The sequence below is a fragment of the Etheostoma spectabile genome, chromosome 20 (assembly GCF_008692095.1).
Source record: "Etheostoma spectabile isolate EspeVRDwgs_2016 chromosome 20, UIUC_Espe_1.0, whole genome shotgun sequence".
NCBI classification, from domain to species: domain Eukaryota; kingdom Metazoa; phylum Chordata; class Actinopteri; order Perciformes; family Percidae; genus Etheostoma; species Etheostoma spectabile.
Genome location: NC_045752.1, coordinates 14,861,423 through 14,887,310, shown reverse-complemented (window position 1 = coordinate 14,887,310; position 25,888 = coordinate 14,861,423). Strand labels below are relative to the sequence as shown.

General features: G+C 39.3%; 1 protein-coding gene across 1 annotated transcript in view; it reads left to right on the top strand.

The window, feature by feature from the left end:
• The first annotated feature begins 1,793 nt into the window (after window positions 1-1,793).
• Window positions 1,794-25,888, top strand: part of sntg2 (syntrophin, gamma 2) — a 69,420-nt gene continuing 45,325 nt past the window's right edge. Inside the window, exons 1-5 of the mRNA XM_032500070.1 lie at window positions 1,794-2,192; window positions 23,443-23,580; window positions 23,696-23,752; window positions 23,894-23,951; window positions 25,038-25,081. Of these exons, the coding sequence (XP_032355961.1) occupies window positions 2,124-2,192; window positions 23,443-23,580; window positions 23,696-23,752; window positions 23,894-23,951; window positions 25,038-25,081 (366 nt within the window). The 5' untranslated portion in view covers window positions 1,794-2,123. The remainder of the gene's footprint in view (window positions 2,193-23,442; window positions 23,581-23,695; window positions 23,753-23,893; window positions 23,952-25,037; window positions 25,082-25,888) is intronic.

The window sequence follows — 25,888 nt, the reverse complement described above, 5'->3', positions numbered from 1 at the left end:
CTGTGGAGTTAGTAACATGGCATAGAGAGCCAGCCGCTGACTGAATCGAATTTAACAACTTAATGCTTGATCCACACGCACTTGCAGCAGCGTAGGAAAGCACATTGCTATCGCCAGATGAGCATTCTGTGACCGGTGTGTCTTGGGGGCATAGCAGAGTTAGCAAGCTAGCTAACTAGCCAGCCATCCGCTGGTTGGCTTGCTGGTTCTGCAATGCGTTCATTCTGCACTGGTTATAGAAAATGGGCTGAATAGTGGGCTGGGTCTGGGTCCCTCCTGGTAAACGTCGCCCAAGCTGTGGGCGCCCGACCCCCACAGTTTGGGCGACCATTACTCCAAACAGCAAGTAAGCATAAAGGACACATTAGTTTCATAGGCTGCTTTGTTTAAGGATTCCATAAAGTTTGGTGTATGTGTTCTTGCTATTAGGCAACTTTTGGGCTACCGCTGCCAAGTATCCCCTGACCAGCGCTAATCATTTTTGGAAAAAAGAATTCTATATATAGAGGAACAGTATAGCACTGGCAATGATAGATTTACTAACAACTGCTTTGTAATTGAAAAATTAAAATGCTGATGAGAAAAAAAGACAAAACCTTGGAAAAAGATGGGGGAAATAAGGAAGGAAGTAAGGCAAGAATAGGTAAAAAAAATAGTATAAGAAACATCAAAAACAGTGACCTAACTTTAAAAAAAAGTGAAAACTTGTAAAAAGTAGAAAGACAGAAGGAATGAAGGCAAGAATAGGTCCATAGTAGGCAACAAAAAGGCACATTTTTAATAGGAAAAAAAGTCAACATAAAGAAGAACAATGTTCTGGACAACAGCCTTGTAACTATTTAACATTTTTTAAATATCTCATGTACCCCCTGCAGTCCTCCAAAGTACCCCCATTTGAGAAACACTTCTCTAGAGCACTACTATTACTAAAAGCTGCATGCTGAATTCCACACAGCCTGCATTATTTGCCAACAATAAGTTAAGGGATGAATACATAACCGTGTTCACACATCATCTCATGATTTTAGCAGAAAGAAATGGAATAGATGCCTGTTATTGAAGTTTGCCTAACAATCACACCTACCTAACCAATCCTCTGTTAACACCTGTTCATACTCCGATGACAGTGCTATGCTGTAGTAGTAGGCCTACACTGTAGCAGTCCAGCATTGTTATCCCCCCCAGATGCTGCTAAAGCTCTAATCCTGATCATTAAAAAATAGCAAAGGAAGGTCTGTCACAAATTCTTATATTATGCATGCAATCAAACAAAGTAAAACCACATCTCAGGTACTGTCTGCACTTAGGTGTTTGAGAGTCTCTATTTATAACCTCTATTGCTCCTGACAGAGTGATGGTTATTAGAAGAGGTATACACCAGTCTATACCACTAACATTTGGTTCTGAGTCTGAGGGTTGTAGGATTCAGAGTACAAGCTCTGTGACCGAATCCCAAAAATTATCTCTGACCCATCTCCCCCTCCTCCAGGAAAATGAGCAAGGTCCACTCCCCTGTCCACAGAAATTAATTTGTGCAAGTATGAAGATGTAACATGATCAGGGACGCTGGCACACTTTTGAAGGACTAAGTTCTAGGTTTATTGATTTTCATGTTGTTTTGAATTGGTGGCTTTGAGGCTGAATCCAAAACGAATTGTAGGCTACTGATTGGGATATAGCCCGACACTACATTGCACTAATAAAGATACAGAAATCATAAATAAATCCATGATTTATGCTAAACATGCTTTCAGGATTTAAATACCGGTGAATGGGTTAATGTCCTGTGGTTTGACGCAGGAATGGTTAATCGGACGGGCAGCAGGTGGAGAGACATGCAGACTGATGAGCAGCAGCAGTAGGAGCCACTGTGCTGACAGTTAGGGCTGAGCCGTGGAGAAATGAGCAACGATTTACTATTTTGTCCCTGCAGCAGGCAACATTGTTCTATTTAAAGAAAAAAGAAAAAACAGCGGTCGAGCGTACAGGCATGGTTTCTCCGTCAGCCTCTGACGTTGAACGGGACGCCAGCGAGTAGCCTAGCACTTGCAGTCAATTGCTGGGCAAATGACTTGAGGAACTCTCGTCGAAATCAGCGGACAGAGAAAGCGGTTTTATGGGAAATGAATGTAACCGGGAAACAGCAACCTGAGCTGACCGAGCGACCCGCCAGCCTTTTGGTTCCAACTTCGGCAAGTAACCCTATTAATTTAAATGTATTTGAATGAGCTTAAATTAGGGGGCAGTTTGTCCTATTCCCGTGAGATGTGAGGGGGGCAGTTACAAAGCGTAAGTTACGCCTTTAATCTGATGTACAGAGTATAAACGCCAAACTACCTCTAAAAAACCGTCTGTTTAGTGTTTCCTTGCTTATAAATACTCGAGGATAGTTATAGGCTTTGAAATAACCCTGTTTTCCACACAAATGGCAGCATCTGCACATTTCGGCCTATATTTGTCAAACTATGGCGATCGTACTTGAACAAACTTATAACTTTCACCAATAACATTTGGCAGCACTCCTCCATGCAAATACCGTGATCGTCTAGGGCGGGAGAGTGACGGGTGCGTTGCTACAAGTTTTGAACAAATGTTATTGACACACCGCATTGCTTTGCTTATTATGTGAAAACCGAATCAACCAGAAGACCATGCTCATTTTAAAAAAGTCCATTTGTCCGTCTGTACGAGATACGGAATTTGACCGATAAGCAAGTACACATTAAACTACTGGATATGTGAGTGCAGGCTGGTGTGACGAACTTTCCTTCTGATGAGACGGCGCGTTTTGGTTGATTTTATCTCTTGTGATTTGACAGGGTACAGCAGGTGTGCTATACTGACACACAAACACTACAGTAGCTTAGCTTAACTTCGAATTTTGTCGACATTTCTTGAAGGTTTTAGAGATTTTTAATTACCATGCAGTATTTCTCCGTAGAATATGCCTATATTAAAAATGTAGTTATATCTGATACTAGAATAAAGTATTGCTGGCTGGCTGGTTGTAAAGTTGCAGAGTACTGCAGCTGCATTAATTATATTAACACTATTCTGACCATTATTTTCTTTTGTCAGGTCAGTGTGTAGGCTACTGAGGTGATCTTTCTTGGGGGCTTCATGTGTAAATGGGCAGTGTGGTTAGGCTGCTTGAAAAAGAATTATTTGGCCTTTTTTAACAGCCTTTCATATTCTGTGTCTACTGCTCAAAGGTAAATCCAACTCATAGCACATCATACGTTTTGCTTAGAGTGTGCTCAGTTTTTACACATTTTTTACTTACCACTGACTGATGGCTACAATTATCCAGTACAGAGTTTCAGGTAGTAATTGGCTCTCCCAGAAACTCAGTAATGTCTGCAAGGCTTTCACTCCATCATGCATATTTGTGATCACCTGCCTGGTTTACAGTTTCAGGGTATTAAGCGTAGACCTGATTGAACCTCAGTAGATACACTTTTTGCTGGTCCTTAAACAGCTGTAATCAGAAAGGCTTGCAAGTGGCCTTCAATCAAATTCAGTGAACCTAACGGCTCTTTAAAATTCTTGCATTTGGCTTTTTGAAACATGCTAAAATGATTTCTAATGTTTTTAATTGGCAATCACTGATCAATTAGATTAAAGGGCTGGCGAGCCACACTTATTTTAACAAGGTACACTGTGTGCATAAGCAATAGCAGATGTCTCTTAAGTTTAAGTTTCTGAGTAGTGAGTAGGATTCTCTGTAATCCAGGTTGCAGCAGAACTAAGTAATCAAAGGTTTGTGTTTGTGAAGGTCTAGTTGGTGCTGAAGGTATTTTAATTGCCGTCTAGATAACAAGATTTATACAGACAAGCAGGACATTTGGTGTCTACAGTGTGTGCATGAGTCTGGCTGTGTGTTTGAATTGTTTGTCAGGGTGTATTAGTGCTGTGACGGACAGTCAGCGTTTGCAGGGTGTTTACCTACTTCCCTACGCTTGGAGAGACTTCATCCCTGTCTCAGTTCCAGGTGTGTGTGGTGTGTGTGTGTGTGGTGTGTGTGTGTGTGTGTGTGTGTGTGTGTGTGTGTGTTGTGTGGTGTGTGGTGTGTTTGGTGGTGGTGTGTGTGTGTGTGTGTTGTTGTGTTTGTGTGTGTGTGTGTGTGGGTGTGTGTGTGTGTGTGTGTGTGTTGTGTGTGTGTGTGTGTGTTGGGTGTGTGTGTGTGTGTGGTGTGTGTGTGTGTGTGTGTGTTTGTGTGTGTGTGTGTGTAATGAAGACCTTAATTTTTAGTAACACAAGCTGTTTCAAACTAGTGATTTTGTAAATTGGTTTGCACTATTCAAACTTAAAACATTTGGAGCTGTTTGCTTGAACTAATCTGTAGTTGTAACGTAGCCTAAGTGTTTACTAACTGGAGTTTTACGTATCAAATATAAAAAAAAAAAAAACTGGTTGCATCACAGAAACTAGTTCTTACAGGATTAGTTGTTACTAAATATGAACATCCACTAATTGCCAGATGTAACTGTAGCTAACTGAACAGGCTGTTCTCATTAACAATTTGTGCATAAGATATGAAAAATAAGCACTGTAATCCGTGTGTTTTGTCTGTAAGCCCACATTGACTGCTAGTGGCTGTAGTACATTAGGTGGATGAGATCAATTTTGTAAGGTTCATATGAACGTGTGGCTTACGTTTACTTTCAATATAGTCTCTGACTATATATATTATATATATATATATATAATATATATATATATATATATATATATATATATTATATACAGTGGTGTGAAAAAGTGTTTGCCCCCTTCCCATTTCCTGTTCCTTTGCATGTTTTGTCACACTTAAGTGTTTCGGAACATCAAACCAATTTAAACAATAGTCAGGACAACACAAGTAACACAAAATGCAATTTGTAATGAAGTGTTTTATTATTAAAGGTGAAAAAAAATCCAACCATCATGGCCCTGTTTGAAAAGTGATTGCCCCCCTTGTTAAAACATACTATAACGGTGGTTGTCCACACCTGAGTTCAATTTCTCTAGCCACACCCAGGCCTGATTATTGCCACACCTTTTCACAATCAAGGCTCACTTAATAGGAGCTGCTTGACACAGTAAGGTCCACCAGAAGATCCTTAAAAGCTACACATCATGCCGAGACCCCAAGAAATTCAGGAACAATTGAAAAGAAAGTAATTGAGATCTATCATCCTGGAAAGGGTTATAAAGCCATTTCCAAAGCTTTGGGAATCCAGCGAACCACAGTGAGAGCCATTATCCACAAATGGCGAAAACATGGAACAGTGTGACCCTTCCCAGGAGTGGCCGGCTGCCCAAATTACCCCAGAGCCAACGAAGACTCATCCAAAGGTCACAAAAGACCCCACAACAACGTCCAAAGAACTGCAGGCCTCACTTGCCTCAGTTAAGGTCAGCGTTCATGCCTCCACCATCAGGAAAAACTGGGCAAAAATGGCCTGCATGGCAGAGTTCCAAGGAAAAACCACTGCTGAGCAAAAAAACATCAAAGCTCGTCTCAATTTCTCCACAACACATCTGATGATCCCCAAGACTTCTGGGACATTCTGTGACCGATGAGACAAAAGTGAACCTCTTGGAAGGTGTGTGTCCAAGTATATCTGGCGTAGAAGGAACACTGCATTTCATAAAAAGAACATTATACCACAGTAAAATATGGTGGTGGTAGTGTGTGGTCTGGCTGTTTTGCTGCTTCAGACCTGGAGACTTGCCGTGATAAAAGGACTATTATCTGCTGTGTCTACCAAGAGATCCTGAAGGAGAATGTCCAACCATCTGTTCGTGTACTCAAGCTGAAACAAACTTGGGTTCTGCAGCAGACAATGATCCTAAACACACCAGCAAGTCCACCACCGATGGCTAAGAAAAACAAAATGAAGACTTTGAGTGGCCTAGCCAAAGTCCTGACCTGAATCCATTGAGATGTTGTGGTTGACCTTAAAAAGGCCGTTCATGCTCAAAACCCTCTAATGTACTGAATTAGACATTTCGCAAAGATGATGGGCCAAAATTCCCCAGACGCTGTAAAGCCTCATTGCACGTTATCGCAAACGCTTGGTTGCAGTTGTTGCTGCTAAGGTGTGCCCCACCAGTTATTAGGTTTAGGGGGCAATCACTTTTTCACCAGGGCCATGATGTGTTGGTTTTTTTTCACCTTTTAATAATACGCCTTCATTTACAAATTGCTTTGTGTTTACTTGTGTTGCCTTGACTATTGTTAAAATTGGTTTGATGTCCCAACACATTAAGTGGACAAACATGCAAGGAACAGGAAATGAGGAAGGGGGCAAACACTTTTTTGTCACACCTTGTGTGTGTGTGTGTATTAGTGTGTACATACATTCATTCATTCATTATGTATGCATGCATGCATGAGTCTGGCATTACCAGACCTTCCTCCACAGCGCTGTGGAGATGGGTCTGGTTAGTCCATACAGCAATCCGGGATGGGAGAATAACATGCTAGTGTATTGGCATTTCTTTAAACCAATCGCAATTGCCTTGGGCAGCGCTAAACTGCAAAATAGCCTTGGGAAGGAACTTGTGTTGGTGGAACATGTGTACGCTTAATGCTTCGAACTGAACCAACAGACAGAATTGATAGCTTGCTTAAATATGAGAGTAAAAGAGGAACAACATGGGTTGACATATCTAACCTAAACTTGATACATTTTGTTAAATAATGTAAAAATTTTAAATTCATCTCACCTAGAATTCAAACGCAGCCCTACATGACCGCACTCTTGGTGATATCGACTTGTTAGTCAACATGACCGGTACAGAGGGAACAAGCAACAAGGTAAACCCAAAACTCAGATCACTACAAATGGGATTAAATACAGTGTGCTGCAGAATGGTTATCAGGCAATCAAACCATTGTCCCTTTCTAAAGGCATAACAAATAAGTGACATGCATGTCATAGGAAATTTCCAACCCCCTGTGGTCACACGCCTGAGGGTGTCTCCTGGCAGGAGCTGCAGAAGCATAATTATACACCGGTGGAGTGTGAAAGTCGATGCTTTGTATTCAGGAAGTCAATCATATTTTAACCAAATCACTCCCGTTGGAGCATGAATATGTATTCTCTTTTAACGTTTCATTTTCCTAGAGCTATTCAGGCAATTGGAAAGCACACAAAACAATCAGACATTATATTTTCAAACTGAAAGGTAATATGTAGTCTCTTTAATGATCTGAACAATATTCAATTTTCCTCCCGTCATTGGAGTCAGTCCTTCAAAAGGAATATGTCTAATTTAATGACCCCAGAGTAAGAATGCAAGCATGTTGTTTGGCTCCTTCCTCCTTATGCTGTATTAAATTGTAGTGATACTGTACAAACGTGTGTGTGTGTGTGTGTGTGTGTGTGTGTGTGTGTGTGTGTGTGTGTGTGTGTGTGTGTGTGTGTGTGTGTGTGTTCCTGTCGGGTGTCTCCACAGTTTCACTTTAAATTTTTTAAAATACATGAACTAATGACAGGAACTTGAGGAACCCATGAGATTTGCACATTAGGCCAAAGGGCAGCCTCTAGTGTTATATCCTAAATTTTTTTTTTTTTTTAAAGCTCATAATTAGTCCCTCTAGGAAGTGCAAAGATACACATATAATACAGTATTATGCACATGCATACTCCATAATTCAACTGACTACAAAACCAGGCTATAACTAAAGTCTTAATTAGATAGGGTTCTTAATTTTTAAAATGTCAAGAGGATATGTTGTGTCATAATCCTGATACATCAGAACAAGTTGCACTGTCACTGTTTTTTAGAACCTTCCTTGAAATGTTTTCTTTGCAAATAAAAGTAAACTGGCCTTCTGCATTATTAATACCCACAGCGTTTCATTAGCATTCTTATTTAGATTTGAGGCAGGAATGTTATGCATTTTAATGTCCCCATTCATTTCCAAGTGAGATATAAAGAAATCTACCGTGTCCCTTTACCAACTGACAGTGGATTCTCTCACCACTTAAGAAAACTGCACCTAATGAAAGAGCAATCGTTAGTTGTTGTTTTTTTCTCCTTGAAATGGAAATAAAAGACTGTTGGAAATATTCATTGTCCTAGATTAGTTCCTCAAAACCTACATTCAACCAGAATTACTCCTCTCGTAGTGCCAAAACAATAAGAACACCCAATCCCTACTCATGCATAACGCCTATAACTGCATTTTTGATTGTGTGCGTCTGTGTTTGTATGTGAGAGAGAAAATGACACACGCAATATACTCTTAATATTCAAAAAGTAAAGGTTATGTTTAGAAAGTGTACTGACCAGACTGTTCTAGTCTACTATTTCCCTTCTCTCAAAGCCACATGCAATAATCTCACACATGTTGGAAGGATTTAGGTAAACTGCCGGCCGTGATGCTATTTGAGCAGTACAGCTCTGTGATATGAGCCTCTTCAAACAACGAATACACATCTGAGTGGAAATACTTCAAGTGGCCTGATTCCCCATGGAGCCTTTTTTGAGTAGAAGATTGAACCAGGATGATTGTGGAAGATAATACATTTCTGTGAGCTTTGTGCATATTAGGATAGTTTCAGCCTGGCTACGGTTTATCAACCTTTCACATTTTTTATGAATGATTTACTTTTAAGGAATGGGTTGACATTTTGGGAAAAGCACTAATTTGCTCTCCTACCCAGAGTTATATAAGGAGATCGATAACACCCTCATTCCTGTAAGCTAAATATGAAGCTAGCAGCGGGTTAACTTAGCTCAGCAAAAAGACTGGAAACAAAGGGAAACCAGAATTTTGCTTGTTTAATTCTAATCTGTTTATTGATCCCCAATGGGGAAATTAGAATTTACACTCTGTGTCCACACTTTGTTAGTTATCACACACAGTCCTGAACCCCACACACACATAGGATCTGTACATGCACTAATGGAGAGATGTCAGAGCCAGCGCCCTAAGCGGTTGGGGGGGGTATGCCTTGCTCAAGAGCACCTGGCAGGGCCCAGGAGGTGAAGTGGCATCTCTCCAGCCACCAATCCTAACTCTGTACTTTTTGGTCCATACGGGGACTTGAACCAGTGACCCTCCGGTTCCCAACCCAACTCCCTACAGATTGAGCTACTGCCACAACAGCTTTTGTGAAACGGTTCAGTTTACTTTGTGTCGGTACAAATTAAACAAACAAACGAGACATTTTAAATGAGTGCACTTTAAAGGTGCTCGTTTTCACATTTTGTAACCTTTGGACGTAGCTAGGCTGGCTGTTTCCCCGTTTCCAGTCTTTGTGCTAAGCTAAGCTATGCCAACTGACTGCAAGCTGAATTTTCATACAGTTTTAGCATAAGAGCATTATAGTGATATTGTTTTTCTCATTCAACTCTCAGCAAGAGTGTGGAGAGGAAGACTCCTTGACAAATGTGTCCATCAAAACGTACGTGAAACGTAACATTAACGCGGGTTTGTTATCTTGTCATGTTTAAAAGGTACTTAAACAACATTGTGACTGTTTAAAGCCACCTTCCTGATATGTAATATTAGTTACACTAGCTTGCATTAACTAACTTTATGGTATTTCTCATCTGTTATCAGTGGAGAAAAGTACTATACTAAAGTATAAACATTAAATACTTACTAATAAGTAATTAACTTGAGTATTTCTATACTCCACTACATCTCAAAGGCAAATATTGTACATTTTACTACCATCTGACAGCTTTAGTTACTCTACAGATTTGTATTAACACAATTATAAAAACAATATTAATTGTATTTTTATGTCAAGGATTTATTAGTCCCCAGGGGGAAATTCACAAGCCACCCAGCAGAATGTAAAATAATATATAAAATATACACTACCGTTCAAAAGTTTGGGGTCACCCAAACAATTTTGTGTTTTCCTGAAAAGTCACACTTATTCACCACATACGTTGTGAAATGAATAGAAAATAGTCAAGACATTGACAAGGTTAGAAATAATGATTTGTATTTGAAATACTTTTTTTTTTACATCAACTTTGCTTTCGTCAAGAGTCCTCCATTTGCAGCAATTACAGCATTGCAGACCTTTGGCATTAGCTGTTAATTTGTTGAGGTATCTGGAGAAATTGCACCCCACGCTTCCAGAAGCAGCTCCCACAGTTGGATTGGTGGATGGGCACTTCTTGCGTACCATACGGTCAAGTGCCCCACAACAGCTCAATGGGGTTCAGATCTGGTGACTGCGCTGGCCACTCCATTACCGATGAATACCAGCTGTCTGCTTCTGCTTCTAAATAGTTCTGACAATTTGGAGGTGTGTTTAGGGTCATTGTCCTGTTGTAGGATGAATTGGCTCCATCAAGCGCTTTCCACCGGGTATGGCATGGCGTTTTTTTGATCCTTTGGGGTTTGTTTTTTTGGTTGGCTTGTTGTTTGCTTCTTTGTGGTGGGGGTTTTTTGTTTTTTTTTGTGTCTTGGGCTTTGGGCTGGGTGGTTTTGTTTGGGGTGGGGGTTGTTTTTTTGCTTCTTATGGTGTCTTTTTTTTGTTGATCTTTTTGGTTGAGTTTTGGGTGTTTTTGGCTGCCTGCCCCTGCAGTTTTTTTGGTGTGTTTGTTTGTGGCCACTTTTTTGGACATTTTTTGTTGCGCTGGGGCTTTTTTTTGGTGGTTGCACAAAATGGAGTGATAGATTCCTATTCAGAACCCTTTTACCATGTACAAAATCTCCACCTTACCAGCACCAAAGCAACCCCCAGACCATCATATTACCTCCACCATGCTTAAACAGATGGCGTCAGGCATTCTTCCAGCATTTTTTCATTGTTCGTGATTACAAACGTTCTTCTTGTGATCCAAACACCTCAAACTTGGATTCATCTGTCCACAACACTTTTGTTCAGTCTTCCTCTGTCCAATGTCTGTGTTCTTTTGCCCATCTTAATCTTTTTTTTTATTGGCCAGTCTCAGATAGGCTTTTTTTTGCCACTCTGCCCTGAAGCCCAGAATCCCGCAGCCGCCTCTTCACTGGTGTTTTGTGCGGGTACTATTTAATGAAGATGCCAGTTGGGGACCTGTGGAGGCGTCTGTTTCTCAAACTAGAGACTCTAATGTACTTTATTCTTGCTCAGTTGTGCAACGCGGGCCTCACTCTCTTTTACTCTGGTTAGAGCCTGTTTGTGCTGTCCTGAAAGAGAGTGTACCACCGTTGTAGGAAATCTTCAATTTCTAGCAGTGTCTCGCATGGAATAGCCTTCATTTCTAAGGACAAGAATAGACTGTCGAGTTTCAGATGAAAGTTCTTCTTTTCTGGCCCTTTTGAGCGTTAATTGACCCACAAATGGGATGCTCCAAAACTCAATCTGCTCAAGGAAGGTCAGTTTGTAGCTCTGTAACGACCTAAACTGTTTTCAGATGTGTGAACATGATTGCACAAGGGTTTTCTAATCATCAATTAGCCTTCTGAGCCAATGAGCAAACACATTGTACCATTAGAACACTGGAGTGATAGTTGCTGGAAAAATGGGCCTCTATACACCTATGTAGATATTGCACAAAAAAACAGAACATTGCAGTAGAATAGTCATTTACCATTTTAGCAATGCATAGAGGGTATTTCTTCAAGTTAAGACTAGTTTAAAGTTATCTTCATTGAAAAGTACAGTGCTTTTCCTTCAAAAATAAGGACATTTCAATGTGACCCCAAAACTTTTGAATGGTAATGTATATATAAATTAAAATAAGCTCCACATTTAGCCAAAAAGCTGCAACGTTTAAGTATTTGCAATAATTATAATCTTAAAATATATATTATTATACAGTTAAACTTGTATTAATCTCAAAACATTCCAAAGGCTTAATTTGCATATTAAAACCGCAAACATTTTCTTCTGTGGGTGTATGCCCCGGGACCCACCTTCCTGAATTTAATTTTGTATCTTGTCACATGTTTCACTACTCTAGACTATGATAAAGAACAATATAATATAAAGTAATAATTAGATTCATAAGAACTCTTTATGCTGTCTTAACTATAACTCCAGTGCAAGTCTGGAGAGTCAGGCACTAAGTATTTACTGTACAACTGTCTGCTGCAGTTTTCAAAAGCAAAACTCCTTTTCAAAAATGCATTACAAACAGCTTGAGCAGACATGCTGCTTCATGAATGATTATAATCCATCACCGTGAATCCGAAGCCTAGGTTAATATCCCCTAGAGAGCGGGATAAAAACACAGATATTGCGGTATTTGAAGTCAGCCTGTTCTTCTGCAGTAACTGGGAACACAGGTTTTGCCACTTTGCTGTTACCACTCTTATGTAAAAGTGTGTCCTGATGGAATGAAGTGGTAAATAGTAGCGTTGTGAAGCCATGTTTGGCGAAATTACCAAAGTTGTCTCATTTAAAATGATGCGTTAGGCTCATTAGTGCAGCTGCATTTCTGGGTTGTTTTTCATGGATTTTTGGAAAATCCTTGACATTTCCAACCTTTTTAACTTAAACACTGCCAGGCAACACTACATATTTGTATTTCAAAACAGTAGATTACTTTGGCATGATTTCTAACTTACATTTTTGCAACTTCTAAAATGTGTATGTTGGCAAAATAGCAAGCTCACAGTTTGTAAAATATGTGTGCTTGCAGTTTTGCTGTGGAACCTGGACTTGTCTGGATATTAACTATTGCAAAAAAATGAGCATATGCCCGTTATCTATTTCTGATGGTTGTTATAAATACTGCAAATATTTCACAGCTTTTTGCTCCAGGTTGTAGCTCTCTGCTTGAATTTCTAAGATGATTAATAATAATGAAGAAAACCTAAACTTTTCTAAAATCTCAGGCAATTTACAGTAGATGATAAATTAACATGTTTGTGTAACTGTAAAACCTTACATCCGTAGCTATTTCACTGCTGACTTTCACGGGGTAGTTTTAATTGACTATAAAAAAGAGGATAAGTTAAATAGAGTGCTGGGTTTCATAATCTTCATCTGTTTTAAATGTGCATGTCTTTTAAAGGATCCAGATAAAAGTGCTCAGCTTGAATAGTAATTGTGACACCTGTCAACATCATCCAGTACTTGTCTGAGGCTGTATGTATCCAAATGTGTCTTGGTAGTGTATGTAGTGAAGTGATTTAGACTGTTCTGGGTTTTTTTGGTCTTTTTGCAGGACGTGTTTTTTTTTGTATTAGTCTAGTCATTATTTCCTACTCATTAACAACCCCTCGGTTCAAAAGAATGTTTATTGTAGTCGCTCTGTAGCCAGAGACAGGAATTGGGAGCAATGTCTGGCTATGGCCTAGAGACAATTCCACTCATCGCAACTTAGTAATCATAAAACCTACCAGGTGTTTTATTGTGAAACTGAACTGATGGAATTGGGTGTGATTATTCAGAGAGCGACCTTGTCTATTAAGTGTTGTAGTGTGGTTTATAAAATGGCAAAAGATGTCAATTAAGGTTTTCAAAAGCCCAGGATGATGTCATCAAATATCTTGTTTTGCGCATAAACATTCTTCAGTTTACTGTCATAGAGGAGAAAAGAAACTAGAAAATATTCACATTTAAGAAGCTGGAATCAGAGAATTTTTTTTTCCAAAAAGAACTCAAACGGATTAATCTGTTATCAAAATAGTTGGCGATTTAATAGATGACAACTAATTGATTAATCTTTGCAGCTTTGGTATTGGTCAGGTTTGATGACTGTGGGTGTGCGCGCGCGTGTGTGCTTGTCTGTGCGTGTCTGTCTTTCTGTCTGTCTGTGTGTGTGACAGACAGACAGACACTTTACTTTGAAATGCAGCGTTACACTTATATGATTATGTCAAATCATTGATTAGTTGATTTAATCGACAGATCTGTAAAACAAAGTTTCTCCACAAAGAATCAAAAGCAAATAGAAATAGCAAAGTCATAGCCTTTCCTCATTAACACCACCTCGGTTCAGGAGAAGACTGCAACTTGTGTTGCGAGCACCAGTGTGGGTATAAATGGGTATGGCGATCCCATGACGTCAAATTTGCACGCTCCAGTTAAGACCAAAATGACCTATTGGTTGACTAAAGGCCAATGTAATGCTCATGCGTTAAATCGATGCAGTGGGTATGTACTGTACGTGGAGATACAACAGCGTAGCCTGACGTGCACCTTTGCTCGGTAGCGTCGTATTTCCGCCAACTCATTTCCGGGTTCTCTTCCTCCATAAACGACAGGAAATCAAGGAGTGGGTTAACGTTTGAAGCTAATCCCCCCCTGCTCTCTCTCTCACTCTACCACACATCCCCAACTCATTTACATGCCCGCCCGGCTAGTCTCTTACAGACATACGCTAGAACAACGCAGTCCCACAAGTGTAAACATCAGGCCACTTATGAAGCCTACATTAGCTCTGAAGGGAAATACGTACTGGTCTCGATGATGATGCGGCGTTGACAATAGCTCTTCATTTCCGGTGAACTTTGGAAGGTGAATCGTTAAGAATGGATCTTAACAGCAGTGTTTTAGCAAAAGAAAAATTGCACCCTGTCACTTGTGAGTCACTGAAAAGCCAAGTAAGATCTCATTCTGATTCAATTCTTTCAACTCTGAGAAGTGTATTTTACCCCCTCCCAAAGGAACCACAACTGTGCTACCTTGGTACAAACACTATAAACAGTTGAGATGAGAGTTGACAGTTTGCAGCCGCTGTCTTACACAATTTAGAGGTGCCAGTGATTTTTAAAATCTTGAGGCATTTCTCTCTTCCTGTGTTAAATAGACTGTTGGTAGACTGTTGTTGCTGTTTGCTCTGGTGAAAAAGTGTGTTGTGCTTAAGCAGATAGCCTACACTATAGATAGACCATGAATGTGTGTGGTGTGTGTGTGTGTGTGTGTGTGTGTGTGTGTGTGTGTGTGTGTGTGTGTGTGTGTGTGTGTGTGTGTGTGTGTGTGTGTGTGTGTGTGTGTGTGTGTGTGTGTGTGTGTGTGTGTGTGTGTGTGTGTGTGTGTGTGTGTGTGTGTGTGTGTGTGTGTGTGTGTGTGTGTGTTGTGTGTGGTGTGTGTGGTGTTGTGTGTGTGTGTGTGTGGTGTGTGAGAAAGGGATGATTATATGTGACTACCTCATGTTTCATGTACTAAGAACCCAATTCTCCTTTAAACATGACTGACCCTCTGACATGGATTACTGTGAGAGAAGGTGACTTTCACAAGCATGTTTAAGGCTTAAGCATGGAATGACTACAAAATAAAAACCTAGACAAGACAAAAGACAAAACCTTTTTTTTTAAACTTGTGTGTAACAAATAAATGTCAGAATCTAAGCTTTGTCTAGCTGCTTTGTCTATGAAGTGATTAGAATTACTCAGATTTGTATGTATATTTTTTTAAATCACGCATGGAAATGTACATAAAATTGCTGCATCGATAATCTGTTTAGAATCTTAATCGAAGTGTGAGGTGCCAAGAGATTCCAACCCCTAATAAATACTATTGTCTGCCACATTTTAGAGTTTTGGTCACTTCAGAGACACTTTTGTTTCTGTGCTCTTCTCAATGATTTGAAGGGAGGAGCCCTACTCCCTGGGAAAAGACTATGCTAGGTAATCATTAAGGGAGTAGAAATATTTTTTTCAGTGTGTTTTTGAAGTATATAATAAAGACACAAGGCTTAAGACGTCCGTCTTAATATCTGATTTTAATCTGGATGCTATATTTTGCAATGTATGTGCAAACTGAATGTTCTATGTAATTTAGTAATGCAAATAAAAGCATTCAATGAACAAAAATCTATCCACTCGGCCTCTCCTCAGACACACCATGATGTCATCTCCACTGCAGACATGGTTATAAGCACTCCAAGCCAATGTGACAAATCTGGCTAATCACCAACTGTCAGTTCAAATTAACAAAGGACGGAGAGTGTAAACCAAATATGTTTAGGAGAGCCCTGGAACTTAAACTCGAGTTATGGCTACTGTCCGTTCAGCAACCAATGCTGTGATTTATTAGTTGTATTAGACTTCAGAAAAACAGAACTACCAACAAAACCTTGGTTTAATAAGATAAATGTCTCTAAACTAGCCATGTTAGTGCTGCAAATGTCAATTACTAACATGATGTGTTAGTAAAGCGCAAAGCCTGGCGCAGTGTCTTTGCTTTTTTTAAGACTAACGCAGTTGTTTTCCCCCCCGGCGCACACGTTGTTTAAATAGCAAATGCACCTGCGCCCATTTTTGTGCCTAACTGACACTGAGACCTAAAATGTCCTTTGGAGTGGCCTGGGTTCGAATCCGACCTATGGCATTTTGCTGCGTGTCATCCCCTCTCTTTCCCTACTTTCCTGTCTATCCACTTTCTCTATCTAATAAAGGGAAAAGCCTAAAAAAATAAAGCCAACATTGCAGCATTTCATTGAATTTTGACAGCACATTAGTAAAATGTGCCTAGACTCGTGCACAGTGCGCACACACTATGCTTGTTACACACACACTTCCACAGGAAAGCGCAGCAGCACACACACACATGCACAATATTAAAAATAAAAATTTGATGGTGCAAATCCACCATGATAATATCAATGCCCCAAGGTACAAATGCGCTTAGCTTTTAAAGGGAATGGGATATGACGCCCTGATTGGTTCATTGCATGTTACGCCCAAGACACACCCATGAATTAATGAAGACAGAAGCTAAGTTTCCATCCACTTATCTGAAGTTGGGTAAAAAAAAAACTCAAGCGAATAAAGCTGGTAAAAGTGTGTTTTGATCCAACAGCTTTGAAGCAAATAAAAACCTGTGCGTGATGTCACATGCTGTTTTGCAATCAAATTGGTATATCGTCTTGATTTGAGACATTTTAAGGTGTTTCCCATCATTTTTGCACTGAATTGCACAACATTCAAGCAAACATTTGCAAACAAAGTTTTTCTAGACAAAATGGATCACGCCGTCTACAAACAAATGATCAATATTGCATGAGTTATAATAGTGCTTATGTGCCACTCCCAGCTGATAGCGACATATCAAGCTAGAATAAAAAAAGGCACTGTCAACACATCGCTATGATGATGAACTGTTTTTGAGACATGTACCGCTTTGTAACCTTTGTAGCCCCTTTTGCGAGTTCCAGATAAATTATGGCATTTCTTAGGTTTTTGCTATCTAAAGTATCCGTTATATTTTGCTGGTGAATTAAATTCAAAAAGTCTCTTGTCTCCTCGTCCATCCGCTTCCATCTGTCTTTGCTGACACCCACCATGTGTGCAAACAGAGCAAAAATACTGGGCGAAAATTAACTAAAACTTATTCTTCTTTGTTTTGTGGTGGGTTTTAACCATAAAATTAACTAAAACTTAATCACAATTTATTTGGCAAATAACGTTTCAATCACCGTTTATTGCATTAGCTGTATATCGATCAAGATAAAATTCGATGAGTCCAAACGTATTTCTTTTGAGTCGATGTTCATAAAAATTCCATCAAATTTTACAGTTTCCATGAGGAATTTTTCATTCAATATCAATTAATTTGGCTGATCCATTCGTGGCCCTTTTTATGAAAGTACTAATGTCGTGAAGCAGATGCGGGCAGCCATGCGCTTGGTTCCTAGTATCGAAGACATGACCGTGCCCAACGCTTAAATCATTAAAATAGGGCCCTTAATTTTGTTCCTTTTTTTTGAAAATCATTTGTGCTTGTATTTTATAATTCATATCAATGTGTTGGAGTGAATTGCAGAGAACAAGTGAGAGTTCTAGATCTATCTATCTTGATGCCTCCAACAAAGCAAATTAACTATACATGATCACCCTCGGGCACAATTTGTCCTTTCACAATCTATAATGTATAGACAACTTTTATATATGTGTAGCTTTGAGTTTTCATAAATTTTGTACATAGATTACCTTCTGTGCCACGGAGGATTTGGTGACTTTATGCCTTTTGTAAATCTTTGAGTCAACTTGGCGGACTTTTTTCCTCGACAGTAATTTGGCTGTAAATGGTAGTGAGTAGGGCTCCACCTTTTTCCGCGACATATATCGCAATTTGAAAAAAAATAACCTACAGGAATTTTCACCCTCTAAGACGGTCCAGCGGCATGCTCTCCCAGAAGAAAATGTACATTTTATCAATCTGTGTACTTTGAAAGAGCAAAATTAAGAGACTAGATCTTTGAAGAAGTTTGTGCTCTAGTAAACAATTTAATTTCAAACACATTGGTTTTATAGATATTATTATCCTGTGCAAGTGCAATTATCCATCATGGACAGATCTGTGTAAGGGCGCTTTCACACCAACCTCGTTTAGTTCGGTTGAATCAAACTAGTTTGTTTGCCCCGCTGGTGCGGTTCGTTTGGACTGGTGAGAACACTGTAGTCAAACTCTGGTGCGCACCAAAAGCGGACCAAACAAGTGTACCGAGACTTGCTTGAAGAAGTGGTCTCGGTGCTCTTTCAATCAAACCCTGGAGCGGTTTGTTTGTGGTGAGAACGTAATCCGTACTCAAACCGCACCAACTATACATACGTCGCATGTCTGAGCTAATGTCTCCTGTAGTCAGGTGTGTTGAGCAATCTGCGATGCAGCAGAGCAGCAAACTGTAGCAGCTTGCAGTGTTGCTATCACAGAAACGTCACTCGCATATCCGTGGTCACACCAGCTGCCGCTAAAATTGGAGGCAGAGAGAAGTCTCGGTGACCAGAGCAGACATAGTAACGTCTCTTGCAAAACAATGTCATTGTAATGAAATAATCTGGTTTGACCATGGAGGTGCAGGAAATATGCACTAGTCCAGAACACAGGACCTTCTTCTTGTATTTACTTTCTTGCTCCCGCCCCAAGTCACATCCAACCAATAATAGGAGTGGACATTCTTGCGTGATTTGTAATGACACATTTTGGTACGCTTGGATTTTTCCAGGTGTGAAGCCAAACCAAACCGAGGGCAAAATTATTTGACCCTCGTCATCTCCAACCATACTCCACCTCTTTGCCCATATTTGGATTAGATGATGTCAGGCACTGTCAATATGGCGACAATCAGAGACATTGGGAGCCTCCCACTTTAAGCTTCATTTTGGGCTCTTCAGAAACCACAGAGACTAAGTTCATAGTCTCGCAATCCTTGAAAAACTGATCTGACTTCAGCTGCTACGATTCATCCACATATTACGATCAAGCCTCACAGATGTCCATGACTTGAATCTAAACCTCCCCAGCCTTTTTACTAAAACAACAAAACTGGACATTTCAAGCTTCACAAATACGTGAGCTGTGGATTGCATTAGGTTGTCAGCTTGGCACCCCCCAACGGTTTGTCTGTAAGGTCTAAGTAAAAAAAGAAGAGGACACAATTTGACAAGAGTCAGCATGATGAATATGATATGCTGTCACAAGACTTTTATCTCGCTTTAAATATATTGCAAATAATGTGCTTCTGCAGTGGATGTGTGATTTGAATGTTGTCTGTGTGTTTTTCCCATTGAAATAAAGACATTTTGTCAGACTGCCTAAAGAGAATATGTGAACTACACAAACGAGATGAGGTTGCGAGATGGCACCACAGTGAGTAGAATATGCTTTAAGGTCCCACATGCCTGCACACAGTCACACATGAACAGGCTGGCAGAAGCACAGAGCTGATAAATGATAAGAGCTGGAAACTTTTTCAGGGGCAGCATTTCCCACTTCCCACACATTTTCACCACACTTCTTTCTTGAGGGCTTCATCACTAAATACTCGAAACATATAATAACTACTTCATAATCGGTATATAAATCCATGACATGTCATACTAATGTGAAGTCAAAGAAAAATTTGGCTTACTGGTAATGGAGCTGTTTTTAATTAAGGAAACCATTAAAGCTCTTGCTGTCAATCCAGTCGTGTCTCTTTAATGAAGCCAAGCCAGATTTTCCGTCAAATGCCATCATTCCCGCCATTATTTAAGCACCACAGCAGGCATCAGTTCACTGTTTTTTAATTAGTTTCCCAGCAAATGTGATATGTATTTGAGCTCTGATATCAGCTGTGTTATTGTAGATTAGTAAGTATACTAAACTTCACGTGTAAAATATGTGCCACTTAATGTCCTTTTTTATTCTGGAGCTGAATTCATGAGGTGTTCAGCCTAGCTCAGCATAAAGACTGGAAACATGGGGAAACGTTTTACCTGGCTCTCAAAAATATGCCTTCCTCTAACACTGACTGTTTTCAAGGAGGTAACACAGTTTGCTATAAAAGAAAAACCTGCATGTTTTTCTCATTTAAAACTGGAAGCAGTTTCTTAAGTTTCATGCCTATGGGTGGGCGTATCCCATGGCAGCTGTGACTAACATCTGAGAGCCGGCGTTGCTAGGAGATGTACCGCGAACCTCCTTTGCATTACTGACCGCAGCCTGTCATACTGTATAGCCTATGAATGATGATTAGGAGTGTAACGTTTTTCAACTACTGATAGGTATTTTAAGAGCGTCCTCTGCTGGACCACAAGGCAAACTATTTCAAATGATCTTTTACGCTAATAGAAGAAAGTTTTTTTTTTTTCCTTAAAAGGCCTATAATGTTCAATGATTCAAACTCAACATGGCTTTTTTTTCATGTAATTTCAACACCTGTTGAGCTAATGGCTATAAAATAGAGTAGCATTAGCTGTCACTTTTTCATGGGTCCAGTTGGGATTTATGGCAAATGGCCAAACAGTCAAACTCGTAGCAATGAGTAGTCCTCATATACTGTATGTGTTGTGATTCAAATTACGTCACGGAGCAAAGTGTTAAAGTCACAGTTGGGACTAAATGTCTGCTTAGAACATATTTGATACGAAGTGCACAATAAACTTTCGCAAAGTTTCGCAATGTCTTTTTTTTTTCTTTTTTCAATTGTTGGTAGCCAAATAAAATGTGAACAAAATATCTTTTATTCCTTGTGTGTCAAACTCTTCAACAGAGTAATATAAAGTGTATGGCCTAGCTTGGAAGTTTTCATGGATACATGAATGTCCATGAACCCTGACTTCAAAAAATTACTTTCTCATATAACTAAACCGCATTTTTTATTACGTTTCAAATGGAAATGTATTTTTCTCCCGAATTACATTTGTTTCAACACGTCCTTGAACTAGTGAAAAGCGGGCATTGTGAAGCGGTTTGCTTTGTTTGAACAAAACTACTTTATTAGGTCTGAGAAAAAATCATAGTTTGTGTTTTAAAATAAGTAAGTTTGTATAGTAACAAACATACTTAGTTAAATAACTCAATATTTTGTTTTTACATGGGAGACAAACAACTCTCATGGATGAAAGTCCAGTGTTTGACCCATCCATCCACCCCTCTTGGACTTGAACTCTTGTTGTAGACTCTAATGCAGAACAAAATACAGTAAGTTTCCCTCGAAACCTAATTTGAGAATGGAGTTTAATTGTATGGGAAGGAAATTTTTAGCAGACGGGGCTTGAATGTGTGATTTACTGTTGAAAAGATCAAAGACAACAAACGATAAGTTGAGAGAGTTGCCTAGAAGTTGAGCAGTGACCTAGTAAAAATAATGGTAGATGGTCACTGGGACTGACTCATGCTGCCTTTGTGTGCCATCAAACATTTAGACTTGTTTTGTGTACCCTGAATGTATCTATTGTGTAGCCCAGAAACCATATCTCCACACAGCTCCTCACCAGAAGCCTTAATTTACACGTTGTCTCCTTTGGAAGGAACAGAGCACGACCTTCATTCCATAGGCTCTTAAACGGGCACTATACAGTTTTGGTCTTTTGCTCGCAGGTTGCTCTATAGAGCTCTCCCTACAACTTCGGAATAGATATTCGGCAGCTCCTCTGTTTACTTGTGTCTGATCCCTCGCTCGGTCAGTTGGCCGCTTCCTCTTTCTCTGTTCCTCCGACAATGCTTTCCTAAGTTTTTGTTTCTTTTTTGCTGGCTCAGCATGACAATAGTGCGAAAAACTCCATCGCTACCTTGTTAGCCGGTTCCTGAATGGGCGTGTGTGTGTGCAGTGCCGTGAAGAAATTTGTTACATCGTGAGACCTGAAATCACGCTATAATTCCTGACGCTCGCAAGGGTGTTTTTTTCCGCTCACAGGCGCTAGGGGGGAGCGAGAAAACACCATTCAACTCGAAAAAAGTCATATAATTATTCCAGTGACTTCAAAGCTGTTCAGGTAAGGTAAATCACGCAAAAAAAAAAACTGCATTGTTTTCCCCTTTTCAAAGAGAATTCGAACTCACTCATATATTGATTAACTTTTGTTGACCCACTCTTACCCTTTAAGAGTACATCATCAATAAAAAGGTCATTCTTTTGCTATTTTGCTACAGAAATCTGCCAGCAAAAGAATGACAAACCACTAACATTTGTATTTCTCTTCTACTGATCATTACAAATAAAACTCTGGATCAGCTAACAATGGCAAAATGCAATTGTAATGTAACAACCTTCATCGTTCACTTCTGCATACAATAAGCATAGTAAAGCAGTGCTAAAAGGGTTAAAAAGGTAAGGTACTCTACATCGTGCTCTACTTATTATTGACAGTGTTGTAGGAGGCATTTGATGATGCTTCAGCCAAAAGGGAAACCTAGAGTAAAACCTGTTTCAGTATCAAATGAAAGAGGGGGTGGATACAATAGCTGAAATACAACAGAAGCATATTGCAATAAATCATATCTATATGAAGCCTCTAATTCCCATTTCTGGTAAAACTGTCAAAAACATGCTGATTGAAGTCTATAGTAACTTTTGAGGCCATTGTTTGTGGTGCATGTATTAGACTGCATTATATTTATGTTCCTGTTAAATTTGTTCTTTGCATATTAAGCCATTTCCTAAATTTACATTCAAGTCACTTCAGTGGCAATAGTTTTTCAATCAAACACAGCCCGTTCTTTCATTAGTTTATGTCATATCATCCATCAATTGTTTTACCTCCTGTGACTTGAGTTTGAGGAATCTTAGGAAAAAAATGGACTTCAATACCACTTCACCACTTCAATATTAAACATTTCAAAACTTGAGGGAACATCTCACCGCTGTTATCAGTGCCAAATTAAAAGTCACAATAGTCATTTGCTTGTTCTATAGACAAAAAAGTCCAGGTTATTTTTTATTAATAAGAGTTGTTTAATGGTTTGGTTGTGCAACTTTAGGCGTTTGCAGTTAGTGACAGAGCTTTAGTCTAAAGTGTGATTTTGTGTGCTACGTTCTTTTATCTTTGCTGTTGTCGTCATATCTGTCCTCAAAGTGTCTTGTGCAATTTCCTGAACTTTTTGTTTATCCCTTTTCTTAAAAGGTAAAGATATGAAATTTGAAGCATGCAATTCCTTTTTTTTTTTCTATTGCACAAAGGTTCACACTTTCACAATGTCAAGCAAAACCAATTAACCCAAACCTACACCAGTAGAATGGGGTACACAAATGACAAATGAGGAAAGAGGATTAAAATGTCCATTGTGTACATAATTGCTCTGCTAGGCAAAATGTCAATGCTCTTCTCAATTCCAACAGACAAAATCTGGAATTGCTTTGCTGTACAATGAGGAGACCAACAATACCTACGATGTCTGCCTAAAATTGATCAAAGACGTATTAACCATACAGAAGCTGGATGTGGTTTGCACAAGTGGAAGTGAATCCCAAGTAAATGTAAGTGCGCCCGAGGGCTCCAGACTTGCATTGTAATTCATGCCGCATAACTCCAGAATAATGTTTCAATGTTCACAATATCCTATTGCCAATAAAAAACTCCCACTTTCTAAAGCACAGAACTGTTGTACTGCGAAGACAGGCGACTGGCGGTCTGGGCTTAAGCATCAAAGTAAGCAGATATGTTTTGATTATGAAGGGACTAAAGTGGAAATGAAAAAGGCTTTGGGTTGCAGAGATGAAAGCAGTTTTGGCAGCAAATTTCACCATCATTCAATAACGTTGATCCTCATCTTTCCCCCCTGCTTTTCAGGGAGGTGCGGAGCACAACGTACCCGTGGTTATTTCTAAAATTTTCAAAGATCAAGTAGGTAAGAATGTGTTTTATTTTTCAATACTGCAATGTGAATTTGGCAATGGTTTTCAATGCAGTGTGAAATGTCATTAATCAAGTTGATTATGGAAATTATTTTACAGGTGACATTTACGTTCACAAAGACATTTTGAGGGCATCATTTTCAGAAGAGTGAGGAAATTGGTCCAATTTGGAAGGGAGAGGAATAATTCAAGTTTTGACATGTACATAATTTAGCATTCTTTTTTCCAAAGTGAGGCGAGAATTTTGATATCAATCTCAAAATTGGGAAGGTTTGTTTCAACCCCAGTTTGTTACACAGACTTTTTTGTTATAAATGTGTAGTCTCGACCCTGATGACATCATCAGGGTTATATCCTCAGACTTCGGAAAACTCCCTCCAGAGCAACAGAAGATATTGTACCACTGCACAGATTGAGCGGTTCTCCTTAGGACGAGAAATTAAACTAAACTGCCACTTAATGCTCCTTTTTTATTGTGGAGCTGAAGTCAGGAGGTGTGTAGCTTAGCATAAAGACTGGAAACATGGGGAAACATTTAGCCTGGCTCCGTTACTTGATTTGTCTTTGTTTAACTCGCTGTTTTCAAAGAGGTAACATAGTTTGCTATAAAAGAAAGATACAGAGTGGGTAAACCAGATTAGAAGAGTAATGCACCAATGCCTCATCCGTCATGTTTGTCGGTTACATTTTAAAAATGGATGTCATCTCATTACCCTGTTAAGATGCAATATCAGAGCATCGTGTGAGTGTTTTATTACTAATTATTCCTTTTTTGGATACAAGAGAATCATGTCTTTATATCCCCGGGGACATTAAGAGCCCCTTTCACAGAGCTTTACAAATCTTTTCACAACAGAGCTTTCGTTGTTTCCTCCCGTGCTACTGCAAATGACTCTATATCCTGATTAGTTTCAAATTTCATGCTTTCCTGTGTTCTTTCTCTGAGCTGTAGGATGTTGCCAGAGATTAGCCAGACAGAGACCATGATTGCTATTTCCACCACATTACCATGTATGAAATGAGCAATTATTTTGTAATGTTTTCATTAACCTCTGACACTTGACAACTGACGCCTTCAGCCGATCAGACGGGGAAGCTCTTCGTCGGGGACGCTGTGTTGCAGGTTGGTACATGAGTTTGTGACTTATTTCCTTCGAGGTTGATTTGGGTCACTGCCAACAGTGGCAACTTGTTACATCTTAATTTCAACCCTCTTCTGTTTAAACGTAGTGTAATTTCATTTAGAAAATGGGAAGAGGATATTTTTTTTTAAGTTTGAACTGTGTGATTTTAATCGAAGCCGTCTTTTAATGTCTCTATTCCTTGTTTGAAGAGACAATATTGTGCTCAAATATATTCTTCTTGAATCATAATACACAATTTCAATTAAACTAAACGGATACCTCATTTTCGGATTCTGTGGTAGATTAATCATAAGGTCACCAACAAATAATAGCTTCTGTTCATCAGAATCATGATCAAAACCCAAAGGTATCTGGTATTTGGTAACGATATGTATTTAATCTTTTAAAAAGTTAATTTGAATCTGTCTGGCAGGTTTATTGGGTGTGCTGTTTATCTAGAATATTAAGTAGATTCATTGGACAGCCAAGCAATATTAACACTCGTATTAGAAGTTCTTCTGAATGATATTATGAATTGAATTGCAATTGCTTCCACATTTGGATCCCACCAGTTTCATATTTATTTGAAATGACTTTCAATTGTCACACAGAAGAATATTGCATCTATTTGCATACTTTAAGTCATGGCAGGAGGAGAATCGAGTGGTTTTAGAAATGCGATTCAATATGAAAGGATATCAGTGCATAGCTGCTATAGCCCACAGCCAAATAGATAATGAGACAGTAGACCCCTAGACAAAGACATGTAAACGTCTGTGTTCTGTGTCTGTTTGTTGTGTGGTTGT